General features: G+C 41.4%; 1 protein-coding gene across 6 annotated transcripts in view; it reads left to right on the top strand.

Annotated features, from left to right (window-relative positions):
- Positions 1-27,663, top strand: part of ppp4r4 (protein phosphatase 4, regulatory subunit 4) — a 178,481-nt gene that overhangs the window by 114,424 nt on the left and 36,394 nt on the right. For all 6 annotated transcript variants that reach the window (XM_068038738.1, XM_068038739.1, XM_068038737.1 and 3 more), the window contains 6 exons: positions 5,287-5,456; positions 7,366-7,485; positions 13,854-13,931; positions 20,733-20,816; positions 24,437-24,616; positions 25,722-25,827. In XM_068038738.1, coding sequence (XP_067894839.1) covers positions 5,287-5,456; positions 7,366-7,485; positions 13,854-13,931; positions 20,733-20,816; positions 24,437-24,616; positions 25,722-25,827 — 738 coding nt within the window. The remainder of the gene's footprint in view (positions 1-5,286; positions 5,457-7,365; positions 7,486-13,853; positions 13,932-20,732; positions 20,817-24,436; positions 24,617-25,721; positions 25,828-27,663) is intronic.

The raw sequence follows: 27,663 nt of genomic DNA, 5'->3' as shown, positions 1-27,663 counted from the left end.
AAGCCCTATAGCCTGCTCAATGGTCGCTTGGGTTGTGCCATGGCAGCTGTTGTCTCTCTCCCCTGCATCTGTGCTTGTGTTCCGTACAGGCGTAAATAGCCATCTCTTCAGTGGGTAGTCCTTGTCAGCCAATATCCATCCTTGAAGGCACACGGGTGGACTGAAAAGGTTGGGCACCTGGGATTGCTTTAACATATAGGCGTCGTGGCAGCTCCTCGGGAATCTTGCACAGACCTGAAGGATTGGTTGGCAGTGGTCGCAGATCAGTTACACATTGAGTGAGTGGAGGCCCATCCTGTTGATGAAGGTTGCTGCCTGTTCTGTGAGCCTTGATGGCCAGATGCATGCTGTTGATGACACCCTGCACCTGGGGGAATCCAGCTATGGCCCTGAACCCTATAGCCCTCTCAGTCTGACTGTCCAGATCGGTGCGAATGTGTGTGTTTTGGGTGGCTGGTCGCCTCTTGAGGATGGCGTTGGTCACTGTCTTAAAGCAGCAATGAGTCACAGACTGGGAGATCCCACAGATATCTCCAGAAGATCCCTGGAAAAATCCTGAGACATAGAAATTCAGTGCCATGGTGACTTTCAGCGCCACAGGCATTGGATCCCCATAGGGTTCAGCTCGTTCTCCATCACGGTGCACAGCTCGGTGACTGCCTCCCTGGAGAGGCACAGTCTTTGGTGACACTGCTGCTCCGACATTTGCAGATAGCTGACCCTCTGAATGTAGACCCTCCCTGGCGGGTAGTCTCTTCTGCGCTCGAGAGGCTGGTTCTGTGCCTCTATGGTCCTCCTTGTCCATGTCTCCTTCCAGGCTCATGCTCCTGGTACCCCTCTGGGTGTTGAAGGCCCACTCCCAGTGACTGCAGTTCTCTCCCTCTGTCATGCTCCTCCTCACTGGAGACCTTGAAACCTAGTTGAATGAGGCCCATAGCAAGTAGTTGAACTCACTTTTCAGGGCTATACCACATCACTTACTCTGCACAAACAAGTGCCAAGCCAGTGAGGACACGCAACCAGACTTCCTCCGTTGTGGCAGCCAAATGTGTCTCAGGCCCAATCTGCTACTGCTGCTGTGCACCCAGTATATCCCACCCTACCAAGCAACACTGCCACTAGCAATGGCTGCCAACTGCAGCCACAATTGACCTGCCACTGAGCTTCTGCTTAGTTCTAGCTGGCGAGGCTCAAGTCTAGTTTTTTCCGTGCGCCCCTCGTAAAATGTGAAACACCTCATAACATTAGAGTTAAGAGCCTGCTAAACAGGCTTAATTACCTTCCCGCTGTGTCAAAGAGTGAACTCTTCCTGCCAGCCTGGCACATCTTGTAATACATCCACAAGCAACACAAAGACATCAGGCTTCCCTCCCCTGTGCTTTCCACTGCAATTTTTCCAACTCTCCTGCTTCCAGCCCATCTCTGCAGGGCTGGTAAAATTTCCAGCCATTATCTGTGCCATTCCATATCTCCACTATTGCCGCCTTCAACTCTATCCTATCACTATTGCAGCTATCCTATTTACTTCAATTTTCTGTCAGACTCCCTGCTAACCATAGAAAAGTTATGACACAGAAGGGGCCATTCAGCCCATCGTGTCTGCGCTGGCCGACCCACCTTCCAGCAGCCTTGCAGGTTACAGCACTTCAGGTGCGTGTCGATGTTCCTTTTAAATGAGTTGAGAGTTTCTGCCTCCACCACCATTCCTGGCAATAAATTCCAGACACCCACCACCCTCTGGGTGAAAAGTTTCCCCTCATGTCCCCTCTAATCCTTCTACCAATCACCTTAAATCTGTGTCCTCTGATAACTGACCTCTCCGCCAGGGGAAACAGGTCCTTCCTGTCTATCTAGGCCCTTCATAATTTTGTACACCTCAATTCAGTCACCCTTCAGCCTCCTGTGTTCCAAGGAAAACAACCCTAGCCGATCCAATCTTTCCTCATAGCTGCTACTTTCAAGCCCTGGCAACATTCTTGTAAATCTCCTCTGCACTCTCTCCAGAGCAATTATGTCCTTCCAGTAATGTAGTGACCAGAACTGTACGCAATACTCCTGCTGTGGCCTAACCAGTGTTTTATACAGTTCCAGCATTACATCCCTGCTTTTATATTCTATAGTTTGGCCAATAAAGGAAAGCATTCCACATGCCTTCTTCACCACTCTATCTATCAGTCCTACCATCTGCAGGGACTTGTGGACATTCACTCCAAGGTCTCTCACTTCTTCTACCCCTCTCAATATCCTCCTGTTTATTGTGTATTCCCTCGCTTTGTTTGCCCTCCCCAAATGCATTACTTCACACTTCTCTGGATTGAATTCCATTTGCCACTTTTCCAACCACTCAACCAAACCATTGATATCATTCTGGAGTCTACAGCTATCCTCTTCACTATCAACTACATGGCCAATTTTTGTGTCATCAGCAAATTTCCCAATCATGCCTCCCACATTTAAGTCCAAATCATTACTATATACTACAAACAGCAAGGGTCCCAGCACTGACCCCTGTGGAATGCCACTGGAAACTGCTTTCCATTTGCAAAAACATCCGTCGACTACTACCCTTTGTTTCCTGTCACTGAGCCAATTTTGGATCCATCCTGCCACATTCCCCTGTATCCCATGGGCTTTCATTTTTCTGAGCATTCTGCCATGTGGGGCCTTGTCAAAAGCCTTACTAAAATCCACGTAGACCACATCCACTGCACTACCCTCCTGAATCTTCCTTGTTACTTCCTCAAAAAACCCAATCAAGTTGGTGAGACATGACCTTCCTTAACAAATCCATGCTGACTATCCCTGATCAGTCCTTGCCTTTCTAAGTGACAGTTTATCCTGTCCCTCAGAATTGATGCTAATAATTTACCCACCACCGAGGTCAGATTGACAGGCCTTTAATTACTTGGCCTATCCCTTGCACCCTTTTTAAGCAATGGTATAACGTTCGCAGACCTCCAATCCTGTGGCACCTTGCCTATATCCAGTGAAGGTTTGAAGATGATCCTCACTGCATTCATTTTTAATTTTTAATAGCCATTTTTAATCTCCCTTTTTAGATAAAATAGTAATTTTTAGATAAAATGGTTACAACACAGAAGGAGGCCATTCTATCTGTCGTGTCTGTGCTGGCTCCCTGAAGGAGCAGTTTCCCCAGTGCGATTCCCCACCTTCTACCCGTAGCCCTGCACATTCTTCCTTTTCAGATCATAATCCAATTCCCTCTCAAATGCCTCGATTGAACTTAACTCCGCCACACTGTAAGGCAGTGCATTCCAGATCCTAACCACTCACGGCGTGAAAATGTTTTTCCTCATGTCGCCATTGCTTCTTTTGCCAATTACCTTAAATCTGTGCCCTCCGGTTCTCAATCTTTCCATCAATGGGAACAGTTTCTCCCTATCTACCCTGTCCAGACTCCTCATGATTTTGAATACCTCTATCAAATCTCCTCTCAACCTTCTCTCCAAGAAAAACAGTCCCAACTTCTCCAATCTATCTTCGTAAATGAAGTTCCTCAACCCTGACACCATTCTCGTGAAGCTTTTCTGTACACTCTGTAACGCCTTCACACCCTTCCTAAAGCATGGTGCCCAGAACTGGACGCAATACTCTAGTTGAGGCTGAACCAGTGTTTTACACAAGTTTACCATAACTTCCTTGCTTTTGTACTCTTTACCCCTACAGATAAAACCTAGAATGCTGTATGCTTTATGAACCGCTCTCTCAACTTGTCCTGCTGCCTTCAATGATTTATGCATATATACCCTAAGATCCCTTTGCTCCTGCACCCCCGTTAGAATTGTACCCTTTATTTTATATTGTCTCTCCGCGTTCTTTGTACCAAAATGAATCATTTCACACTTCTCTGCTTTAAATTTAATCTGTCACTAAACCGCCCATTCCTCCAACCTGTCTTTGTCCTTTTGTAGATTTCCGTTTTTTGTATTTGTCCTAGGTATTTCATTACCTCCCTGTAAGTGCTAAGTGCTTCTATTTTTAATTTCAAATTTGATCTAATTTCCCTATTTATACATTGGGCCTCAGCATTCACATCACTTTTTTTTCCCTTATTAGAATATACTTGAATTTTTGTAAACCCTTTTAAGTATTTCTCTTTTCTGATATCTGTGTCTGTCAATTATTGCCTCTTTTAATGTGACTTTTTATCTCAATTTGCATTTTTGGAATAAAGCTTCAAAACTTATATATTTTTTTCTTTCCTATTCTTGCATTAAACCAAATTATATTGTGGTCACTACTTCCCACTTTCAAGTCACTAACTTAATTCTGGGTAATGAAGTGGACCATGTCAAGTATGGCTTCCTTCCTGTTGGAATTCTAACATATTGACTGAAACAAATCTCTCTCACTGCAAGCTAGTTCCTATCCACATTTTTGGATAATTCAAATATTGTCAATATGTGCCTGTCTAATTGGTTTATGAACTTCATGCTCAGCTTTGTTTCCATTGTCGGTGATCCATAATAAACTTAATGATATTACTGATCTGCCTCATCTCAATCAAAACGGATCTTGTTTGGACCTCTTTATTTAAATATTTATTATCTAGTGCCTTCACGTTTGTAGGACGGCGATCCTCTATGGCAGTGAAGGCAATGCACTCGATTACTTTGGATCAGAGTTACCTGGAAAGGTCCTCCTCAGTATTGCTTCATGTGAGCAGTGCACAGGAATTGAAGCAATTATGGAAAGGGTTCACATGGACAGAGAATGGATGGAGCTTCTGAGAGGACCTGAATCTGCCATGCAGTGTAGGGAGAGGATTAGGTTGAGTTAGGATAGGTTGGGCCGAGATAGATCCTGTATGCGAGTGGATAATGAATGCAATGTACTTGATACCCAAGATCCCTACTCTTGTGCACTCTGTGACATAGAGAAATTAGGGGGAGGTGTATGTGTGAAATAGAGAGACTATGGGAATAGAAGTTGTCTAGAGGATGGGAAAGAAGGCAAGAGTGATTTGATGAAGCATAAAATGGTGTGTGTTGAAGAGTAGAAAGAAATCCTAAGTATATGCATTTGGGAGGAGAAGCAAAATGAGTGGCAGAATGAGCATTTGGAGATAGAAAATTAGTATGTGTAGGGATTGAGGTAGAGAGTGACAGTCATGGAAAAATATTTGAATAGTCGAACATAGTGTTATGGAGGAAGGCTAAATCTAATCTGGACAGATTAGGACCAGGTTTGTAGATCCCATTAGCAGCGCCCATTACCTAGTAGTAAGTGACACTATTTTCAATCATTACCTTCTTTCCCATTTAGGGAATTTAACCGATGAACAACATTTGTGGTTTTTGGATTTCTACAAGAAATTTAGTACATTAGGCCTACAACATGAAAATGGTCAAAGCGAGCACACAACTCAATTCTATGCAGCAGATGTGGATGCAAAATATGTGTCTGTCAGACAGAATTGTGCCTACAACTTGCCAGTAAGTGCTGATTATAGAATGCTAACTTTAACCTGTAGATTTGTTTTGTGCTGTATTACTCAGTCTGTCACAATGTACAGACGGTGTAATAACTCCAGTGTTATAGCTATTCTTCATTTGTACATGGGGAATGTGGTCTCCTTTACCTGTCTCCATGGTCTTTGTTGCTGTTCCTTTCTGTCCTCTCCTGCTTCTCTCTCTCATCTCTTGTCCCTTTTCTACCAAAATTATTTTTTTCTTCATTCCTTGTTGTCCTCTTTAGTGTCTCATTTTCTTTCCTTATAGCTGAAGTAGTGGCTAGTGTGGCAAGTTGGGGAAAGCTGCCACCAGCATCTGGAAGCTGCATTTTGGGTAGAGTTTATGGGGAAGATATGGCTCTTAGAAGTACCTTTCCCATCTACTCTTCTTTGTTTCTTCCCTGCCCCTTAAGAAAAAGGAGGGAACCAGAGAAAGGGATGTGGGTGAAGGGATGGGAGAGGCAAGAAGGGCAGTGAGGAAACTGGATGCAGAAGCTATAAAAGAAAGGATGGGGAAAGGGACAGAGGGAGGAGAACTGTTTTAGGAAGATTAGCAAGAGCTTTTAATATGAGTTTTTAATTTAACATTTATTTCGAACCTTTGTAAATAATTAGCTTCTTATTTTAATTTGCATTTTTTGTGAAGGAGGAATGAGGGAGTCCAGATTATGGCTGTAGCCAACCAGTTGGCTACCTGGAGCAGGCAGTAGGCTGCATCATGATGAGGGCATGGAACAGTTCTGATTCAGAATAGGTTGGCAATTTCTCAAAGTCTAGCAGGGGGTGGACAATGAGACTGCTGTGATCATGGCCTACCTAATGTAGTCAGCAGGTGAGTGGAGGCCCTGGCAAATTCAGTTAATAGGGGTGGGGGAAGGAGGCCAGAGTGTAAATAACCTTAAATCCAGCTGCATTGTACAGGAGCTATGACTTAGCCCTAACATTATTAAACCTCCACAATGACTTAAAGCTGTCCCTCATAGTTAACTCAATGTAGAAAAATCATCAATTTAATGCTGTGCAGCTAACCAGTGGATTGGTTATGGAAATGCAAGGTGGCCCCCAGTGCTAAAATGCAGGGGGGGGGGGGTTATCTACAATTTAGATAGGCAGCTTTTCATTATAAATTTGGGAATTAGAATTAATAAATGGGAAAAGTTGATGGGAATTAAAGTTTTGTAGATGGAATGTGTACGGCATAAGATGTATAATAATTAAATATCAAATATGACATAAAAGGGCAGAATATAGGACTTAATTCTGAAATGCACCCTGAGCAATTATGCCTCTTCCTTTTAAGCCTACTTCACTGGAATACTGCATTTGGTTGTGACTTTCCATGTACAACAACAACTTGCATTTATATAGCAACTTTAAAGTGAAAAATGTGGCAAACTGCTTCACAAAGGTCTAATTAGACAAAAATGAATCAAAGGAGGACATATTGGGAAAGGTGAGCCAAAGTTTGGTCAAAGAGGTTGACTATAATGAGCGTCTTGCTGGAGGAGATGAAAGTGGTTAGGCAGGGGTTTAGGGAGGGAATTCCAGTGTGTGCCAAGGCAGCTGAAGGCACAACTGCCAATGCCTGGGCAAAGGAAGGGGGAGATGCACAAAAAAGCCTAATGGGATATATAAAGATTTTGGGAATGGTGTTTTAGGATGAGGAGGTTGCAGAGATAGGGTGGATTGAGGCCATTCAGGGATTTAAGTATAACTTATTGTACAGGCTTCATTCCTTCAATTTATATCTGAATTTCTGAATTTGTTATTATGTTGTAAAATATTCCAGCCTTTACGGTTTGTACATTTGCTAAGTTCAGTGCCAAATGAATTTTTAACTTGTTGTTATATTCATTCTTGCTTGGCTTAATTTTGCCTTTCCCTCCACACAGGCCATGATACTTTTTGTGGATCCTAAATGTTTCTACTCTGAACTGTATCCCACTTTTTCAACCCTCTGTCATGATCCTGAAACTCTTGTCCGACGTACTGTTGCCACTGGCTTCCATGAAGTAAGTGTTTTCCAGTGACTCTTCATAGTTCAGTGTGGTGGTACAATAGGACAGCATATGAAGTGACACCAAAAGCATTCTGTAAAATCAAGCTTATTACTCTTACTGAAGTGAGAATGTGATCACTATGGCTCTGTGTTTGCCCGCGTGATGAATGTTGAGAAAGGATAGCATCAGGCTTAGCGAGGATGACCCTGGTGTTCGAATAGCCTGCTATGCTCATCAACTTCGCAAACATGAAAAATGACCCTTTGGGCAGCCTATAAGGGGTGCCCTTAGAGTCATACACCAGTTTCTTCAGAAGTGTTTAAAAACAGATAACACGGAATAAAATTGTTGGAATGTTCTCAAAAGTTGTCATATCTCCTTTTACTTTCTCACCCATAATAATGCTTTCAGAATAAACCCAGCCAAGTGAGTGCATCACCTGTTTAGTTCTGTGTTTTTGTTTTGGTCAGTTATAGCGGTATGCTTCACTGCTCTATCTATTGTTATCTAAATGACTGTAACTTTTAATTTTCTCTGGATATGGCACAAGCTGGCAACCCCCAACTTCTTGGCAAGCGACATTCCAGATTGTGTTGTGAATAGTATCAAACTCCTTTGTACTTGCTGCAAAACAACTTTCTCAAATTGGATAGACTAACAATGCTTGCTTCACCTAAGCCTACAACACACAATGCAATACTAATTACTTCCTACTTGAATGGATGAAGGTAATTGTTCCGAAAATAAAGTAGTTACCTCTTGAAGTTTGCAAGGCCAGGGAGCAGTTCGGAATCAAAAGAAAAAATGAAGCATTCAGTCTCAGCTAATGCTTTAGGCATCAAAAATATTGTTGCTTAGAGACATGGAGCAGAGTACGGTGACGTGATACTGGAAATCTCAAGATAATTATAGCATATGCCTGGCAGCAAAGATGCAGCAAATTTGACTGATGCAGAACTAGTAGTGTTATTGTGGATTGGCTGCAGGGGCAAACTGGCCATGTGGGAAGTCAGGAGATTTGAATGTTCCATAATGCCGCCTTAATCAGCACCCCTATCTCCTTTTCAATGAGAATCCTGCCATCTTTTGGGGAGCATGTCAGCTCCTGATTGACTGCATGAGTCCTTCCTTCATCAGTGTGTGATAGTTGGTTGAAAGGTGAATCACAGCAGCTCCTCACTTTCAGCATGGAATTTATCCTCAAGCAAGTCTTGTTGGCAGGAGGACACTGGAACGTAGCACACCCGTAAAGTTCCCTTTTCAACCTCAAGTTATATTGCTGATTTATTGTCCGAATTCGGGTGACTTTCATTCTGGATCTCAGAATACTAAAACAGCTGAAAAGCAAAAAGCTAAACATCTTTGTCGTATGTTGAGGCAGTGTGCCCAGTGTTGTCCTGAGATCCCCACCATTACAGATGCCAGACTTCAGCCAATTTGATTCACTCCATGTGATATCAAGGAATAGCTGAGCGTACTTCAAACGGCAAAGACTATTGACCCCTACAACATCCCAGTGATAGTGCTGAAGATTTGTGCTCCAGAGCTAGCCGTACCTCTAACCAAATTGTTCCAATCCTGCTGCAACACTGGCATTTACCTGACAAAGTGGAAAATTGCTAAGGTATGTCCTGTCCACAAAAAGGCAGTATAAATTCAGTCTGGTCAATTACCCTCCCACTAGCCTACTTTTCAATCATCCCCGAAGTGATGGAAGGTCTGTGAAGCGGCACTTACTCACCAATAACCTGCTCACTGCCTAACTTGGGGTCTGTCAGGATGACTGGGCTCCAGATCTCATTACAACCTTGTTCCAAATGTAAAACAAAAGAACTGATTCCAGAGGTGAAATGCTGCCCTTGACAGGAAGGCAGCATTTGCCTGAGTGTGGCATCAAGGAGCTGAGTAAAATTGAATAGGAATCGGGGAAAACTCCAGTGGCTGGAGTCATATCTAGCACAAAAGAAGTGGTAGTGGTTGTTGGGGGCTGATCATTTCAGCCCCAGGACGTCGCTGGAGGAGTTTCTCGGGGCAGTGACAGGCCTCACCATCATCATTTGCTTGATCTTGACCTTGCCTCCATCATGAGGTCAAGTGGGGACATTTGCTGATGATTGCACAGCATTCTGTTCCATTTGCAATTCCTCAGGTAATGAAGCAGTCCATACCTGCATGCAGCAAGATCTGGACCAACATTCACGCCTGGGCTGAAAAGTGGCAAATAACATTTGTACCGCACAACTGCCAGGCAATGACCATCTCCAATGAAGGAAAGTCTAACTACCTCACCCTTGACATTCAACAACATTGCCATTGCGGAGTCCAGCACCATCAACAACCTGAGGGTCAGCATTGACACAAAAATTAGCTGGACCAGTCAAATAAAAGCTGTAGCTACGAGAGCAGGTCAGAGCCTGGATATTCTGTGGCGAGTGACTCACCTCCTGATTCAACTTATTTGTGTGTAATTCCAACAGCACTCAAGAAGCTCAACACCATTCAGGACAAAGCAGCCCACTTGATTGGCACCTAATCTGCCACCTTAAATGTTCACTTCCTCTATCACTGGAGCAATGTGGCTGCAGTGTGTACCGTCGACAAGATACACTGCAGAAAGCCACCAAGGCTTCTTCAACAGCACTTCCAAAACCCACGACCTCTACCACCTAGAAGGACAATGTTAGCAGATGCATGGGAATGCCAAGTTCTCTTCCAATTCACACACCATGCTCTCTCGGACATATATTGCCATCCTTCGTCGTCCTTGGGTCAAAATCATGGAACTCCCTTACCTAAGCACTGTGGGAATATCTTCAACACTGGGACTGCAGCAGTTCAAGAAGATAGTTTACCACCACCTTCTCTAGGGCAGTTAGGGATGGGCAATAAATGCTGGCCTTGCCTGCGACACCCGCATCCCTGAATGAATAAAAACAAAAATCAATTTTGTGTAATATACTTTAATACATACAATGTCTATATTGTCATAGTGCAGTATAATGTACATAAGTTGTTGCCGGGTAGATTATGTATATAGACCTTGAGCATTGTCACAGGATGTGATGTCATGAGTCTGAACCTCATGTTGCTCAGTGTTCGCTTAGATACCTTAGAGATAAGACCCCCGTAAATAAACTCCTGTTACTTTGGCCCAAAATCCACTATCCTCATTTAACAGCACACTGACAACATAGTACATGATGGCAGTGGTAAAAACAACTTTCATAGCTTAGAAAGCAGAAGAGATCGAAAATATCAAAGAAACTTGGAAAAGTCAATGCCCTTCAAGCGAGCGGCAGGGCTCAACCAGGCCAAAGCATGATCGAGATGGATTTGAAGATTCGACAGGTAGCATTCCGCATCAAGTTTAATGGCACGACCGGACAGATAGCAGGTCAGTGTTTTGCTGAACACCATGGGAGACAGTGCAGATGACATACTGACTACCCTGGGATCGATGAAAAAGAAACTCCTTCTGATGAAGTAATTAAAGCATTGGAGGGATACTTTCAGATCAGAAAGAATATAATTGTGGAAAGGGCTAAGTTCAACAAACGCACCCTAAAGGTTGGTGTAAGTATTGATTCAGTTATTAATGATCTGTATAAAGTAGCTGAGGATTATGACTACAGGAGTCTGCGGACAGAGTAGTAGGCGGGGTCATAGACGAAGCAGTGTCAGACCAGCTTCAGTCGAAAGAGGATTTTACTTTGAAAAAAGCCATTCTACTGAGCAGGCAGGCAGAGGTCCGAAAGTATAATCGACTATGAAGTCGGGGGGATCGGGGTAGTCCAGCCTCTCAAATTCTGGAATCAGTTGAGTCCATAAAGAAGACAAAGAATAATGGCGCCAGAAAGCCCATGAGGCAGGAAAGACACCTACAGGCAGCAACACTGAATTGCAGTAGTTCTGTCCAAGAGCGGCACTGGCGGGAAAATTACCCAGCCCGGGCAACTGAATGTTTCTGGTGCAAGAAAAGGGGCACTTTCAGCAGGTGTGTCGCAGCAGATAACAAACGCTGCAGTCCAGTAAAAGGATAGAAGTTCTTCCTTTATTTCTAACAACCAATGCTCCTTTCCTTGGAAGTGCAAGAGAAAAATGAAGATTGCTGGGAAGCAGAAATCTTCGTGGGGGAAAATAAAACCAATTTCAAGTTAGATACAGGAGCAGCAGTTTCTATCTTGTCTGACTAAACGTCTTGGCTGAGGAAGGAAAGACATAAGAAAACCAACAAAAAATTGTACGGGCCAGGAGGGATTCCATTGAACGTTGTAGGAGAAATACTGACAACCCTAACACACAGAAACAACACTGTTCCAGAAACCCTATATGTTATTAGAAACCAGCCCTGTTTGCTACTCAGTAAGAAAGCTTGCTTAGCCTTACAGATCTTGCACAGGGTGGAAGCAGATCGTCCCGAAAAACTCTTCATTTGTGGTCTGAATACTGAAACAACTGAAAAGACGCTTGAAGCAGTGTTTGGCAAATATGGAAGAATAGTAGAAGCCCCGCTGGCGAAAGATCATAAAACAAATGAGACCAGGGCTTTTGCTTTTGTTACTTTCAAAAGTCCAGGAGATGCTAGGGACGCAGCCTGGGATCTGAATGGGTGTCTTTGGATGCAAAATCCATTAAAGTAAAGCAAGCTACGAGACGAGCATTTGAAAATAGTAGTCGACGTAGACTATCTCCACCCCCAAGAAGCCATGGTCCTCCTAGGAGGATTCGAGGAGGAATGAGAGGACCCCCCAAAAAGGTGGGCATGGTGAGTGAATTAGGAGAAAGAAAAGAAAGAAAACCTTCAGAGGAGTGTACCACCTCCTAAAAGGCCCCTTCCTTCGCGGCTCCACACGAAGTGGAGGAATGGGGGAAAGAGGAAGTGACTCAAGAGGATCACCTTCACATGAAAGGGACAGTTATGGTTTGCCTCCATCTCGCAACGGGTTGGTGCCGTCCAGAAGAGATGATTAAAGATAAAAAAAAACAGCTACCAGAGAGAGCTGATGAACCGGTGATGCAACCAAACAACAGATCACCCAGCCGACAGTGAAAACAGAGAACCTGAGCCATCCAATAATTCCGCTCACTCACAGGAAAGTGAGGAAGAAGAACTGAAAGATTCAATACCCCAAACAAATGAAATAAGAATACGCTATGGTAGAATCGTGAGAACCCCACAGCGTTACAGACCTGATGAATGAAGTCAGAGACTTAGGGGGAGATGTATTATAATGCACATAAGCTGTTGCTGGGCAGATTATGTATGTAGACCTTAAGTATCATCACAGGATGTGATGTCATGAGTCTGAACCTCTTGTTGCTCAGTGTTCATGTAGATACACATTAGAGATAAGACTCCTGTTACTTTGACCCAAAGTCTACTATCTTCATTTCATAGTAACAGCACTCGGACAATATAGTACCATAAGATCATCCTACACAAACTTTATTTGTGTCAAAAGGAAATGAAAGTAATAGTTATAAAAAGGTTGGTTAAAATGAATGTCCCAAGCTATTTCTGTTACATTTAAGTATTATAAAACTATCCAATTTACCTCTGATGGCCCTTTGATAGTTCAGTGATTTTAACCAGCAAGCCTTTGACACACTCAGACAAGAAAAGTCCAATGCATGATCCCCAGTCTATCCAGTTCATACCTGCAGGAGGTTTGTATGCGTGCGCATGCATTTATGTAAGGATCAAGTTTACTTGTGATGCTGTACACAGCAGAGCCTACAACACTCTCAGTTGTGATTTACGTATGAATATTGGCTGTTTGGGCAAGGTGCCAGAGGGTGACTGGATGTCAGCAAAAGGTCAACACATTCAATAAGGAGAGAGGAAAACCCAAAAAAAAGAGGGAGGTGGAAAGACAGGGAAGTGTAGGGAGGGAATTTCAGAGCTTGGCACCTAGATGACTGAAGGTACAGCACCATTGGTGGGGTGAAAGGATTTCAGGATGTACAATAGGCAAGATTTGGAAGAATGAGGTTTGTTGGGCTGAAGGTTTCAGAGATTGGGTGGGGCAAGATCAGCATGTAATTTTTGGTAAATCACCAAAATCAATTACTAGAAGGTTCCTTTGGTTTTAGAAATACTTGTCTATTCTGTTATATAACTTATATCATTTAATTTTCTATCATTGAATACTTGAAGTAGAATTGGAGAAATCGAAAACTCTGTGGAACACTTCTTCATTCTTAGCATTCCTTATGAGTTCGACAATTAGAATGCCTTGTTTTTTTATTTTGATGCAAATTTTTTGCTGTAGTTCTCAAAGAACGAATTCATTTTTCAGGTAATCAGTTCATTCCTTAATAGAGTGTAATGTTATTCACATGGGTCAATGTATAATGTTTTGTGCATTTTACACTTGTAGGTCATTAAGCTGCTAGGTTCCAGTGTTCACATAGTTCACAAAGAACTGATTGCGCTTTTACAAGATGAATCATTAGAGGTAAGGTAAATAATATCAGTTTTACTTAAGGATTTGGTTAATTCTTTCCCATTTTGCAGGTTTTTTGGCTTCGATTTAAAAAGTCTTTAAAGTTTATCAGTTTTTCCCCCACTTCTAATTTACAATTTTCTTCTACCTTTGCTACAAACCCCATTTTTGATTTGTGGCCTATCTTCATTGGCAAATCCATTTGCCTCTCTCCTATAGTCATGAACCTGTGCAATCTCATGGATTAAACTTTGTGTTTGGTACTATGATCTTTCCTAGTTAGCAACTTTCACTTATTTGTATTGTGTAATTCAAAGCCTGCACCAGATTCAGCACAGGGATTTAGGAATAAAGAAAGGACTTGCATTTATATAGCCCCTTTCACACCGCTGGACATCCCAAAGTGCCTTGCAACCAATGAAGTACCTCAGAATTATACTTACTATTGTAATGTAGACATGACAGACTTAAATGCTGGAAGGTGGTCTTGTGATATCCAAGTCCAAATTTTTTTTTTCTCTGGTGCAACAGAGCCTTTAGGTCAGCACAGTCACGGAACAGATGGAGAATTGAACATGAGCTTTCCATGCATTAACCAATCAATGTCATGTATCAGCTCTGGCAGTTGGCAGAAGGATATCGAGGAGAGTGAAGAGAGCCTCTGGGTTGCACAGCATCGGCTACAAATCAACTCGGTGTTCAGATTTGACTACTGGAACAAACAAATTGTGCTCGTCATAAAGGCATGTTCAGTAGCAAAGCTGGAAAAGAAGTATTGCTTTGAAAGAAAAACAGGCAGAGAATAAAATGTGTGCATTGCAATGCACAGGGTTGGGAAAACAAATTAGGTAAGCTGGAAACAGCAATTTTACAGGAAGATCGAACAGCATTGATAGAAACCTGGCTGGAAGGGGCCAAGAACAGAAATTAAACATGTTGCAATATGATATATATAGAAAGGACAGAAAAGAGACAGAGTGGAATATTGGTAAAAGAGGGAATAGATGCTGTAGGGGGGGTTGATGTTGATAAGAGGTGCAGATAGATATGATTGGAGCTCAATTTAAAAAAAAAACAGGCTTGTCATGTTACTAGAGTTGTATTGAAAACCTTCAAATTGCAGGAAGAAATAGAAGAGGAAATCTGCTGTCAAGTTAGATGAGCAGGAATAACAATTATTTTGGGAGATTTTATTCTAGGAGCTCTTTGGATAACCACACTGAAACAACCATGGAAATATAGTTTTCTTAAAGTGGGAATTCTCAAAGGAGCTTATTGTATTTGTCACTGACAGCACGGTCATTGTTGACAACATTTTTAGCTGTATTTACTAGCCTCCAGGGAAAACCCCCTTCTCGCACAATCCAAAGTGATACAGAATACTAGACTGGATGAGGCTGACCTACTTGGTGCTGGGCTCCCGATACAAATCATGGGCAAAATCGCAGCACAAGAGTTATTAGCACTTGAGACATTATTATACTAGGAACATGAGGGATTCTGTGCATTAACATTCTGCATTAACATAATTTTATTTTATGGAATTACAGCAGTGAAATGTCGCAACAAGCCTCTCCTGCTGTGGAACTTATTTCCAGAGAGTGTTATCACCTTGTATAATAGATATGGAAGAGCAAAGTTAACCTTAGCTTGCTAAACCTGTTGAACCAGCTAGGCTATGGAAAAATTTATGACTTGTCCATTTCCATCCCATTACAATTTCTCTCGGTCTTTCTATGCTCATAGTAATCACCTGAGTAAAACTATAAGAAATCTATCCTGTTGCCTCTGGGTGTTCATTCTTGCTATGGTATATAACATACAAAAACAAAAAAGGTCTTGACTGGAGTGATATTGGACATTGAATCTTTACAAGAGTTAGGATGATACTTCAACATGACTGTATAAATGTTAAAAGTGATATTGAAAAGCTTGATTTGCTGCATTGCTAAACTTCCCCATCTGAAGTCACACACAATTACACAGGAAATTATCATACCTTTTAATAAGTCTATTTTTCTGTCTATGGTCTGTAATGCAGAAGACTGTAGTATGGTCCGAAATGTGCATCTGGCTGATTACTATGCAAAGCGTCAAATTAATAAAGCTCGAGGGGTTCAGTTCAGAAGAAAATCTCAATCATTGCTTTTTTACTTTTGCTTTTGAAAGTGATGTGCATTATTATGCAGAATAGCTGTATCTACATTTTAGCCTGGGTCTTGATTTCAAACTAAATCTCAAGCAAATAAAATCCTTCAAAATGTTCAAAAAATTTAAAATGTAAAATTCTGGACATTCACATCAGATACACTCAAATTGTCACCATGCTGTGATCCTACAAATCTTCATAGTAGCGAATTTTGTTTGGGTTCCAAACTTTTCATACACATATTTCTAGAGTACCCCCACCCCCAGAAATAATTATCTCCACACTATTCGAATTTCAAGATCAACTGATCCAATACTATCTAAACTTCCAAGTTGCTTCTTAGATAAAGTAAGGCTTTTGAAAGAGAACCATGGTACATTTCAAGTCACAGTAACTACTTCATGGTAGACCATCCTTGTGGTAAGATATTGATGATTAGTTTTTGAAAGGCAACTTTTTTGTATATGAAATTTTTAAAAATCTGAATTATTAATTACATTGAGATTGGTATCTTTTTTTTTCTATTGTAAGCTCACTCCACACTTATCCAAATACCATTTAGTATAAATAATCAAAGGTTGGTCAAGAACATTGCATTCTTGTAACTTCAATTAAATTGGTATATATTCTTGGACCAGTAATGTTCCAAATAACCTTGTCGATTTTTTTTAAGTTAAGGTAGTGATACAGTCATGTTATTAGTTTAATTATGACCCTAAGACTCTAGTAAGGTAAAATATTTAACTGAGAGAATTGGAATTAGCTTGACACTCTTCCTTTATAGAATCCATAAGACCTCCCATTGATAAATCAACTTTGAATAATCTGCTGGCAACATCAAATTAATCACACCAGTTATCCTGCTGTTCTGAGAGAAGCAAACAATGTTAAAAACCTATGTTGCCGCCTTTTTGCTTTTCAATATTTTGTGAAGTTTCTCAAAAGTTTTTGAATGAATTTTCTTCAATTTTTTCCTGTCTTCAAATTGCATACATTTTAGAAAGCAATACCCTTCGACTCTCTGCATATGTACTGATCAATTATCAAGGATTTTAGGAAAGAACAATTAAATATGCTAAATATTTTTTAATCAATAATGACATTGGCAGAGAAGTCAAGTGGTGGTGCAGGTTAGAAAAATCTCTTAAGGGCTCTATATTAGGTTCAAGTTACATATCTTCCTCAAGGGTACCAGCTACTGAAGACTTAATTCCTTTGGAAAATCACTTTGTTTTCCTACTGTTTAACATTGACAAATGCAACACCATTTATTTAAACAATTTAGAGACACCCCTGTTCAGATAAGGTAAGTAGCTATTAGTAAATAAAAAGCTATTAATAAGCAATATTCAGCACACACAAATTTCTCCAGTATCATGAAAAAAATTATGCCTGTCTCTAAATTATCAGATGGCTTTTTCAACATCCAGTACCAGATGAGCAGGAATTTCTTCCAATTAAATACTGGGAAGGCTGAAGCCATTGTCTTTGGTCCCCGATACGAACTCTGTTCTCTAGCCACCGACTCCATCCCTCTCCCTGACAACTGTCTGAGGCTGAACAAGACTGTTTGCAACATTGTCATATTTGACCTCAAAAGGAGCTTCCGCGCCACCACAAATACCACCTACTTCCACCTCACTAACATCATCTCCCTCTGGCACTGTTTCAGCTCATCTGCTGCTGAAACCCTTATGCATGCCTTTGTTACCTTGATACTTGACTATTCCAATGCACCCACTGGCCAGCCTCCACATTCTGCTCCCCATAAACTTGAGCTTATCCAAAACTCTGCTGCCCATGTCCTTACTCATGCAAAGTCACGTTCACCCATTACCCCTGTGTTTGCTGGACTACACTGGCTCCGAGTTAAGCAACATCTTGATTTTTAAAATCTCATCCTTGTTTTCAAATTCTTCCGTGGCCTCGCCCCTCCCTATTTCTGTAATATACTCCGGCTCCACGCCCCTCCAAGATATCTGCACTCCTCTAATTCTGGCCTCTTAGGCTTCCTGATTTTAATCACTCCGCTACTGGCAGCTGTGCCTTCAGTTGCCAAGGACCTAAACTCTGGAATTCCCTCCCGAAACCCCTCCACCTCTCTTTCCTCCTTTAAGACGCTCCTTAACACTAACCTCTTGGACCAATGTTTGGTCACCTGCCCTAATGTCTCCTTATGTAGTTCATTGTAAAATTTTGCTTAATAATGCACCTTGGGATGTTTTGTTATGTTAAAGGCACTGTATAAATACAGGTGTTGCAGAGTATACTGAGCGGTTCAGAGAACTGGTGGGGGGCAGGGGCGAGGCAGTTGGGGGCGACCTAGACATGACTGGTCTTGAATAGCCCTCTACTAATTACTAATCCTGCAGTTGTCATGAAAGCTGTATTTACATTTTTGCTTTATTTGAACTCTCTCTGCCCTCTGAGGAAAGGGTTGAGGATGCAGACCTCCACCAAGAGTGTCGTTAATGAGGAACTGTCTATTGTTGTAATACTGTCAGTTAACCTGCTAGAAGACCGCACTCTTTGTGATCCTAGTCAATGCAGTGAACTGCATACCATAGTATAAATCTATATCAGTTTATCTGACAGTGTACATGGTTACTTAAGTTCTGTTTTGTTCAAGGAATTGTGCTGCTGTCCGATCTTACTCACACATATCCCAGGAGAAACATTATGCTACAATGAGATGCCAGACAAATGCTCTGTTACTATGTCAACTGGATTATTATCCCAAGGTTTTTCAGTCACATAAGACCAAACTCTTGGGCACACTGTTGTGCAAAGACAATAACAAGTCAGTCATTTTTTGCTTTCTTGCTATTCTGCAAAATGAGATTCTGAAGGAACATGGGATGCTTGGCCAGAAGCATCCAATTGTTATACCCAAACCAATCTCTGGTGAGCATCACTCCAAGATATTAAGTGCAGCTATTTACATAAATCTGCATACTTTCACCAATTAACTGAAAGGTTTACCTTTTATTAGGGCTGTGCTAATCTGTGTCCTAAATCCTAGATGGATGAGTTCTTCCTCCTCCTTGTGAGACTCTGCTGTATAGCACATGAAGTATAACTAGTAAAGAAAGATACTATGGTACATTATTCCTCCTCATTCTCCACAACCCCTCTGCAGCCTTTGACAGTCTTGCACGATCACAGCTATAGCATCTCCAGCAATGGTTCTCTTCCCACCTCTACTGTCACCTCCATCTCCATTTATCCTGTACCCCTATTCTTATTCTAAGTACTGCCCCTTGGCGACCTCATCTACAGACATAGGATCAGCTTCCACTGATCCATGCTAACAATACCCAAATCAACCTCTCACCCCACTATTTTCAATCTTGGTATCCTATTTGCCGCTCTGATCCCATATCCTCTCAATTACAAAGGACATCTACTTCCACCTCGAATGTCGCTTGCCTTTGCCTCTCTTTCCGTCCATCTGCTGCTGAAACCCTCATGCATGGCTTTGGTACCTGCAGATCCAAATAGTCAAATTGTCTTCTGGCTAGTTTTCCATCCTCATATACTTCAACTCATTTGAAACTCTGCTGCCTGTATCCTATCCTGCCTTCCTTCTCTGAGTTAGCCCATTGGAATTGAGTTATATAGGTGAATATTTTCAGATAATTTTCATCCCTTATTTAAATCCTCGGATTTATTACTATTGGATCAATCAACAGATATTCTATTTGTTATAAATGTTTAATTCTGGAAGTTCAATTCCTCCCTTTATGCTATAAGTCATAATAAAATGAGTCTGGGAGGGGTTGGGAGAATTCTAACCCCAAAACATGGTGGGTTTGGGTCGAGTGGGAGATTAGCGTTTTAAAAAAAAATATATTAATTCTGACCCCAAACACCTTCCAACCCTCCCATCTCCAGTTTTATTGGAATGGGGGTGGGCAACCTACCTGCTCCCAGGAGGCTGGTTGGCACATTAAATAATACAATGAGACTGTGTGCCTCATTTTTATTCACCATTTTGAACTTAAATCTGGGTGCTCGGGTTTCTCAAACCTCGGGAAGGCTGGAAACTAAGCCCAGGTGAGGAGCATGCTTGCCTGGGCAACCCTCCACAATTTCCCCTTGATCCTTCCGATTTCCCTCCGACCCATGCATCGCCCCCTCACTAAATGGACCTGCCCAACTCGCACCAAGACTTCCAAACTCCACCACCCTACCTCACCATGGGAATGCATATGGGGAACCCTGACTTCCGGGTTCCTTGCACTGTATTGCCCATTCCCCCACCAATAGCCTGCTGTTGATGGGTCAGGTAAGTTAAAATTCAGCCCTTGCTCTCTTCATGGAAACTTATGTCGAAGTACTTTTCACCCAAAGAGGGCAAATTGGTTCATAATGGATCTTAGACTTTGTAAGGAAAGATATGGTGGCTCTAGTCGAAGGTTGTTATTAAATGAATCGCTGTCCATATTAAATACTTCACCTAATTATTGTATGTGCAGTGTAATCTTTTAAACAATGGTGACCGCTACTCTTAACAGTGAGCAGTCTGCTTTTTTTGTCTGTCACCACTGATTACTGTAATTATAGAATAATGCCTTTTATAAGTCTGCCATAATTTATTCTTGTGCACTTTCTGATGTAGTTATGCCGTATAAAAGCTTGATTCGTTGTTTTGCCATATCTAGGTATTGGATGCACTGCTAGATCACCTTCCAGAAATTCTAAGATTTGTCATTACGGGAGGAGACCATGTAGGAGCAGAGAATAAGGTAAACTATCATATATTCTGATTCTTTAGAAGTACAGTAATTGAAATCTTTCTGCTGTGATGACTGAAAAATTCCAACAATAATTTTGACAAGCAGTCATCCGATTACTCATCTTAATGATCCTTTTCAGGTGATTTACACGGATCGCTGAAAGTTACGAATGCAATAATTTTTTTTATTAATTCTTGGGATGTAAACGTGCCGGCGAGGCCAGCATTTATTGTCCATCCTTAATTTCCCTTGAGAAGGTGGTGGTGATTGGCCTCCAATGACCAAAACCATCTTCCTTTGTGCTAGGTAGGACTTCAACCAACCAGTGGAGAGGTTTCCCCCGATTCCCATTGACTTTCATTTTGCTAGGGCTCTTTGATGTCACACTTGGTCAAATACTGCCTTGATGTCAAGAGCAGTCACTCTCATCACACCTCCAAAATTCGCTCTTTTGTCCATGTTTGAACCAAGGCTGTAATGAGGTCAGGTTGACACCTCATTTTGAGGTATGTCTGGTGCTGCTCCTGGCATGCCTTCCTGCACTCTTCATTGAACCAGGGTTGATCCTGTGGCTTGATGGTAATGGTAGAGTGGGGGATATGCCGGGCCATGAGGTTACAGATTGTTGTTGAGTACGATTCTGCTGCTAATGGCCCACAGTGCCTCATGAATGCCCAGTTTCGCACTGCTAGATCTGTTTGAAATCTATTCCATTTAGCACAGTGGTAGTGCCACACAACATGATGTGAAGATGGGACTTCGTCTCCACAAGGACTATGCAGTGGTCACTCCTACCAATGCTGTCATGAACAGATGCATCTGCGGCAGGACGATTGATGAGGACGAGGTCAAGTATGTTCTTCCCTCTTGGTTCCCTTAACACCTGCTGCAAGCCCAGTCCGACAGCTATGTCCTTTAACACTCAGCCAGCTCGGTCAGTAGTGGTGCTACTGAGCCACTCTTGGTGATGGACATTGAAGTCCCCCACCCAGGGAACATTCAGTGCCCTTGCCACCCTCAGTGCTTCGTCTAAGTGGTTTTCAACATGGAGGAGTACTGATTCATCAGCTGAGGGTGTGGGTGGGGCGGGGTGGCAGTGGGGCTGGTGCAGTCGGTGGTAATCAGCAGGAGGTTTCCTTGCCCATATTTGACCTGATGCCATGAGACCTCATGGGATCCGGAGTTGATGTTGAGGACTCCCAGGGCAACTCCCTCCCAACTGTATACCACAGTGCTGCCACCTGTCAGCGATGGTGATGGTGGTGTCAGGGACATTGTAAGGTATGATTTATGTCAAGCTGCTGCTTGACTGGTCTGTGGGACAGCTCTCTTTGGCACAAGGCCCCAGATGTTAGTAAGTTGGACTTTGCAGGGTTGACGGGTGGGTTTGGTGGTGTTGTTTCCGGTGCCTAGGTCGATGTCGGTTGGCCCGTCTGGTTTCATTCCTTTTTATTGACTTCGTAGCGGTTAGATACAATTGAGTGGCTTGCTAGGCCATTTCAGAGGGCATTTAAGAGAAAACTACATTGCCGTGGGTCTGGAGTCACATAAAGGCCAGACCAGGTAAGGACAGCAGATTTCCTTCCCTAAAGGACATTAGTGAACCAGATGGGGTTTTACGGCAATGGTTTCATGGTCACCATTAGACTAGCTTTTAATTCCAGATTTATTAATTGAGTTCAAATTTCACCTTCTGCCATGATGGGATTCGAACCCATGTCCCCAGAGCAATGCCCTGGGTCTCTGATCCAGTGACAATATCAGTACGCCACCTCAGCCCCTAAAGTAGTGCCACACAACATGATGGTGAGTGTTCTCTATGTGAAGACGGAACTTGATCTCCACAAGAACTGTACAGTGATCAGTCCTACCAATGCTGTTATGGAGAGGTGCATCTGTGACTGGTGAGAACAAGGTCGTATAAGTTTTTCTTGTTGGTTCTCTTTCCACCTGCCACAGGGCCAGTCTGGAAGCTATGTCTTTCAGGACTCAGCCAGCTCAGTCTCCCCACCCAGAGTACATTGTGCCCTTGCTACCCTCATTGCTTCTTGCAAGTGATGTTTGATATGGAGGAATACTGATTCATCAGCTGAGGGAGGGCAGTAGGTGGTAATCAGCAGGTGGTTTCCTTGCCTGTTTTTGACTTGATGACATGTGACGTCATGGGGTCAGGAGACAAAATTGAGGACTCCCAGGCCATTCCATCTTGCCTGTATACCACTGTGCCACCACCTCTAGTGAGACAGGATTTATCCAGGGATGACGATGGAGGAGTTTGGGACATTAGCTGTAAGGTATGATTCGGTGAGTATGACTATGTCCAGCTGTTGCTTGACTAGTTTGTGGGACTGCTCTCCCAATTTTGACACAAGTCCCCAGATGTTATTGAGGAGGACTTTGAAGGGTCGACTGGGCAGGGTGTGCCTTTATCGTTTCCAATGCCTAGTTCAATGCCGGGTTGTCTGTCCGGTTTTATTATTATTTGATTTTTCTGCAGCAGTTTGATCCAACTGAGTGCCATTTCAGAGAGCAGTTAAGAGTCTGTGGGTCTGGGTCTGGAGTCACATGTAGGCCAGACCCAGTAAGGATGCCAGATTTCGTCCCCTGAAGGACATTAGTGAACCAAATGGGCTTTTGTGACAATCCAGTAGTTTCATGATCATTATTAATGAGACTAACATTTTATTCCAGATTTGTTAATTGTTTTTAAATTCCCACATCTGCATTGGTGGGATTTGAACTCATATCGCCAGAGCATTAGTACAGGCCTCTGGATTACTAGTCTAGTAATATTACCAGTATAATGTCAGAATGCCTGTCTGACATGTATCTAGTATTTTATTTACTAGATCGTAAGTCGGTATTTTAATGCTAAACAGTAATCAGGAAAATGATTGATTTAAATTTGTTCTTGCATCTCGATTTCAGTTTCATTGATCAATTTAATTAATTTAATTCAGTCCTTTCTGCACATAAGGTCTGAGAAGGTCTGTAATACAGAAAACTTATGATTACATGATGAATTTCGTACTTGTCCCCTGCTGCTATTTACTGTAGATGAGCAGAGAGCGTGGCAATACTGAAAATATTAAATTTTTGTAACATTTTCATGATCTGTTTATACTTACTGAACAAAAAAATTCTGACAAAAATGGATTCATCACTTAACCCTAATAGCTAGGTATGCCTCCTAAATCTTACTCAATTATTGACATCATAGTGAATAACCGTCATTCAGTTAAGCCACTGCTGCATCAAAAGCAAATTGCTTCCCTCCAATGTGAAAAAATATCCCTGACTAGAAACAAATGCCAATACGATCCCAAAAACCACTACAATTCTAGCAAGACACTGTATAAACTAAGCACTAGACTGAAATTATTGTATTCTTGAGGCAGGCCTCCAGAAGTAATGTTAATTATTGATGGAAATGTTACTTTTGTATTAAATACTGCATTGTCCTGTGCAAAATAATTTTATTGTTCGACAAGGTATGGACATCAAATTGCTGAAATTTTAATTGTGCACTCTTAATAAGTTTGGCGTTGTAAAGTATTAGTGTGCATATAGATGTGGAAGGATAATTGCAGTTTACAAGACCTTATTTTAATTGGAAATTCTGTTGCCAGGTACATGTTCCTGATCTGATTCCAGCTCTCTCAGTGGCTGAACAGAGAGCTGCCACCTCTTTAAAATGGAGAATACATGAGAAGCTGTTGTTGACGTTTTCTTGTCTGCCACAAGTCATATCAAGCGATCAGATATACTACAAGTTTTTGCCCATAATGTTTAGAATAATGACGACAAATGTAAGATTCATCTCTAGTGCAATTTCTCATCATTTTGAAACAATGTGAAAGTTGTGACACTCGAGATACTAATGCTCCCAGTTGAAGAGGATTATTTTTTCAATTTGCTTGAGTTTATTTTGTAACTCCATATTAAGGATAATTCCTAAGAAATGTACAATTTATGATTTTTATCTTTTTAAAAACAGCAAATGCAAACACAAGTGTAAAACTTATCCAGTTAAAACACATAGTAGTAACTTGTGCACACTACAAATTTTCTTACAGCCTTCAACTTGATTCATAAGAAACTAATAGATAATTCTTCTATCCCATTCTGACAATTAAATCTGTATTTTGACTTTAAAAGGTAGTATCTCTGAGGTGTTATGTATTCATTTTACACCTTTATCCTGTTTTGTTCTGTGTGTTTATACAGATCCAATCCACTATAGAATTTAAGGAATCACTTCCTATTTGTAACCATATTTTAACAAATGGATTCATTTTTCTTGCATGCAAATGTCATTTAGATCTCCAATATATATTTCAAATATCTAGTTTAGAATCAAATATCAAATTATATTCACATTTTTCTGTTGTGTACATCTCAGCTCTGTTCAGAACAGTTATTTCTCTGACTTGGAGTGTGAAAGCAGCATGTATTTCTGTTGTCGTCTTCCATTTATGTCTGCCATATTTATTTATAATTTTTAACTTGCTTTATTTATATCTAAAAATGTCAGGCCACCATAAGAAAATATCATTGGCTCACAACTGAATCACTGTGATCTCAGATATTCGATAATAATGTCCAGGTGTTCTGATAAGTTTATTGGCTTAAATAATAGATCATTAGTAAGTGACTTGTCTGTTAACTTTTAATTTCAAACTTACGTAAGTGTTAATTGAGATATTCTGTTCAAGTCCCGTGTTGCATGCTTTGCTTATGTTCTTTAACTCATGAAGAACTCTTCACTTCCTCAGTAGCAAACATAATTTCAAGTTAAATTTACCATATTTGTGTGCAGCATCTTTGATGTTAATAGATTGTTACATGACCATTTTTGAAGGAAATGCTAATTCTGATAACACTAAAATTCAGGTTGGGATTATTATTATCTAGAATGTCCTCCCAGTCCAAAGAGCCTCAGCCAGAACCCTCTGTGTATTTGTTCGGTACAACCGTAAACAGGAGCAAAGACAGGAAATATGCAGTAAACTCATTGAACGTAAGTATTCTTTTGAAAGTAAATGTAGTAAAATAACTTACAGTCTCTCAATGAACTGTTCCCCCAAAACTGGGAATAGAAATCCCAGAGTAATAGAAACCAAACCACATATCTTCTTTTTCCAATGTACCATTCGACAATAAGAGCATAAAAAGAAAGAACTTGCATTTATATAACATCTTTCATGACCTTGGGACGTTTCAAAGCACATTGCAGCCAATGAAGGTCTTTTGAAGTGTAGTCACTGTTGTAAAGTAGGAAACGTGGCAGCCAATTTTTGCACAGCAAGGTACCACAAACTGCAATGAGTTAATGACCAACCAATCTGCTTCAGTGATGTTAGTTCAGAGATGTATATTGCCTGGAAAACTAGGAAGCAGTACCTATGCTCTTCTTTGAATCATGCTGCGGGATCTTTTACGTCCACCTGAGAGGGTAGGCAGGTCTTTGTTTTAAGCATCTTATTTGAAAGATGGAATTTCCCTCAGTACTGGACTGAGGTATCAGCCCAGATGATGCGCTTATGTCTCTGGAGTGGGACTGGAACCCACAATCTTCTGATTCAGAGGCAAGAATGCTACCACTGAGCCAAGGTTCATTATAAGAAGTTTTATAATTCAATAGATTTGGCACTATGCCTAATAAAAGTTGCAATGTGCAAGTAAATAACATAAATCTAAGCATTAAGAGGAAATTGCATACAAATTAACTTCTGAACTCAGTTAGGGAAACATAGCTCAAGTAAGGAAACAACCATATGATCGAACAAGCTCTTGTCCCAAAGAACTTTATATTTTCATTGATGTGCTAAATAATTTCAAATTTGCTACTGTGGAAACCCCCTTAGGCTGCGTAGTGTACTTGGATGAGGAATTGATTTAAATAATATGATTTGTTCAACTCCCATTTGCTTAATCCTCACAGCAGTAACATACATAACCGAACAAGCAGCGGCAGAGTCTTTTGTTTTCTTACTCTCGGCATTGCTTTAGGATGTACATGGCATTTGAGTATCTGATGGACAGCATGCCCTGTTGATGATCTCCTTGGTAAAAAAATGATCCTGCCTTGTGAATGAAGTGATGCATCGTTGTCAACAAGTGGCAGGATGGGCTGCCTAGCACTGATTTCCTCAAACGCTGCAAAATAACTGGAATTGAGGGCACAGTTGAAAAGGTCCAGTTGCATTGGTCTGGACATATCATTTGCAAATCTGATTTTAGAATTTCCAAGCCACCTTCCACTGTGAACTTCAGTCTAACTATCAAAGCAGTGGTAGACAGGTCAAATGGTTTCAAGATGCACTAAAAGCCCCCTAAAAAAAAAACTTGCAGTATTAATCCCAGTACCTGAGAAGGTACAGCCACTGATGAGCGACAGTGCGTCATTTCTGATAGGTTGGTTTGAATGATTTTGAGGCTATGAGGTTGCAAGATCTGGCTGTTGAGCACCTGGCACACAACACAACTTATCTACCCTTCCGAAGAAGGGTCACTGACCCGAAACGTTAACTCTGCTTCTCTTTCCACAGATGCTGCCAGACCTGCTGAGTGAATCCAGCATTTCTTGTTTTTGTTACAACTTATCTACTTACCTCATCTGACTTTCAATGCAATATGCACAGCCATACATATGCGTCCAAGATCTGGCTCATTTCCCACCAACGCACCTACAACAACTGAGCTTTGTCTGTTCATTTGACAGGAGACTATATCATCATAATCAGTCACTTCAAAAAAAAAAACATTTGAATTTATCAAGTATAAATTGTGATTAACAAATCCATGCCTTTAATTATTCCATGAATAAAAGTTTACCCACAACTGACATTAGACC

The sequence above is a fragment of the Heterodontus francisci genome, chromosome 9 (genome assembly GCF_036365525.1).
Source record: "Heterodontus francisci isolate sHetFra1 chromosome 9, sHetFra1.hap1, whole genome shotgun sequence".
Lineage (NCBI taxonomy): Eukaryota > Metazoa > Chordata > Chondrichthyes > Heterodontiformes > Heterodontidae > Heterodontus > Heterodontus francisci.
This window is presented reverse-complemented; position numbering and strand designations above follow the sequence as displayed.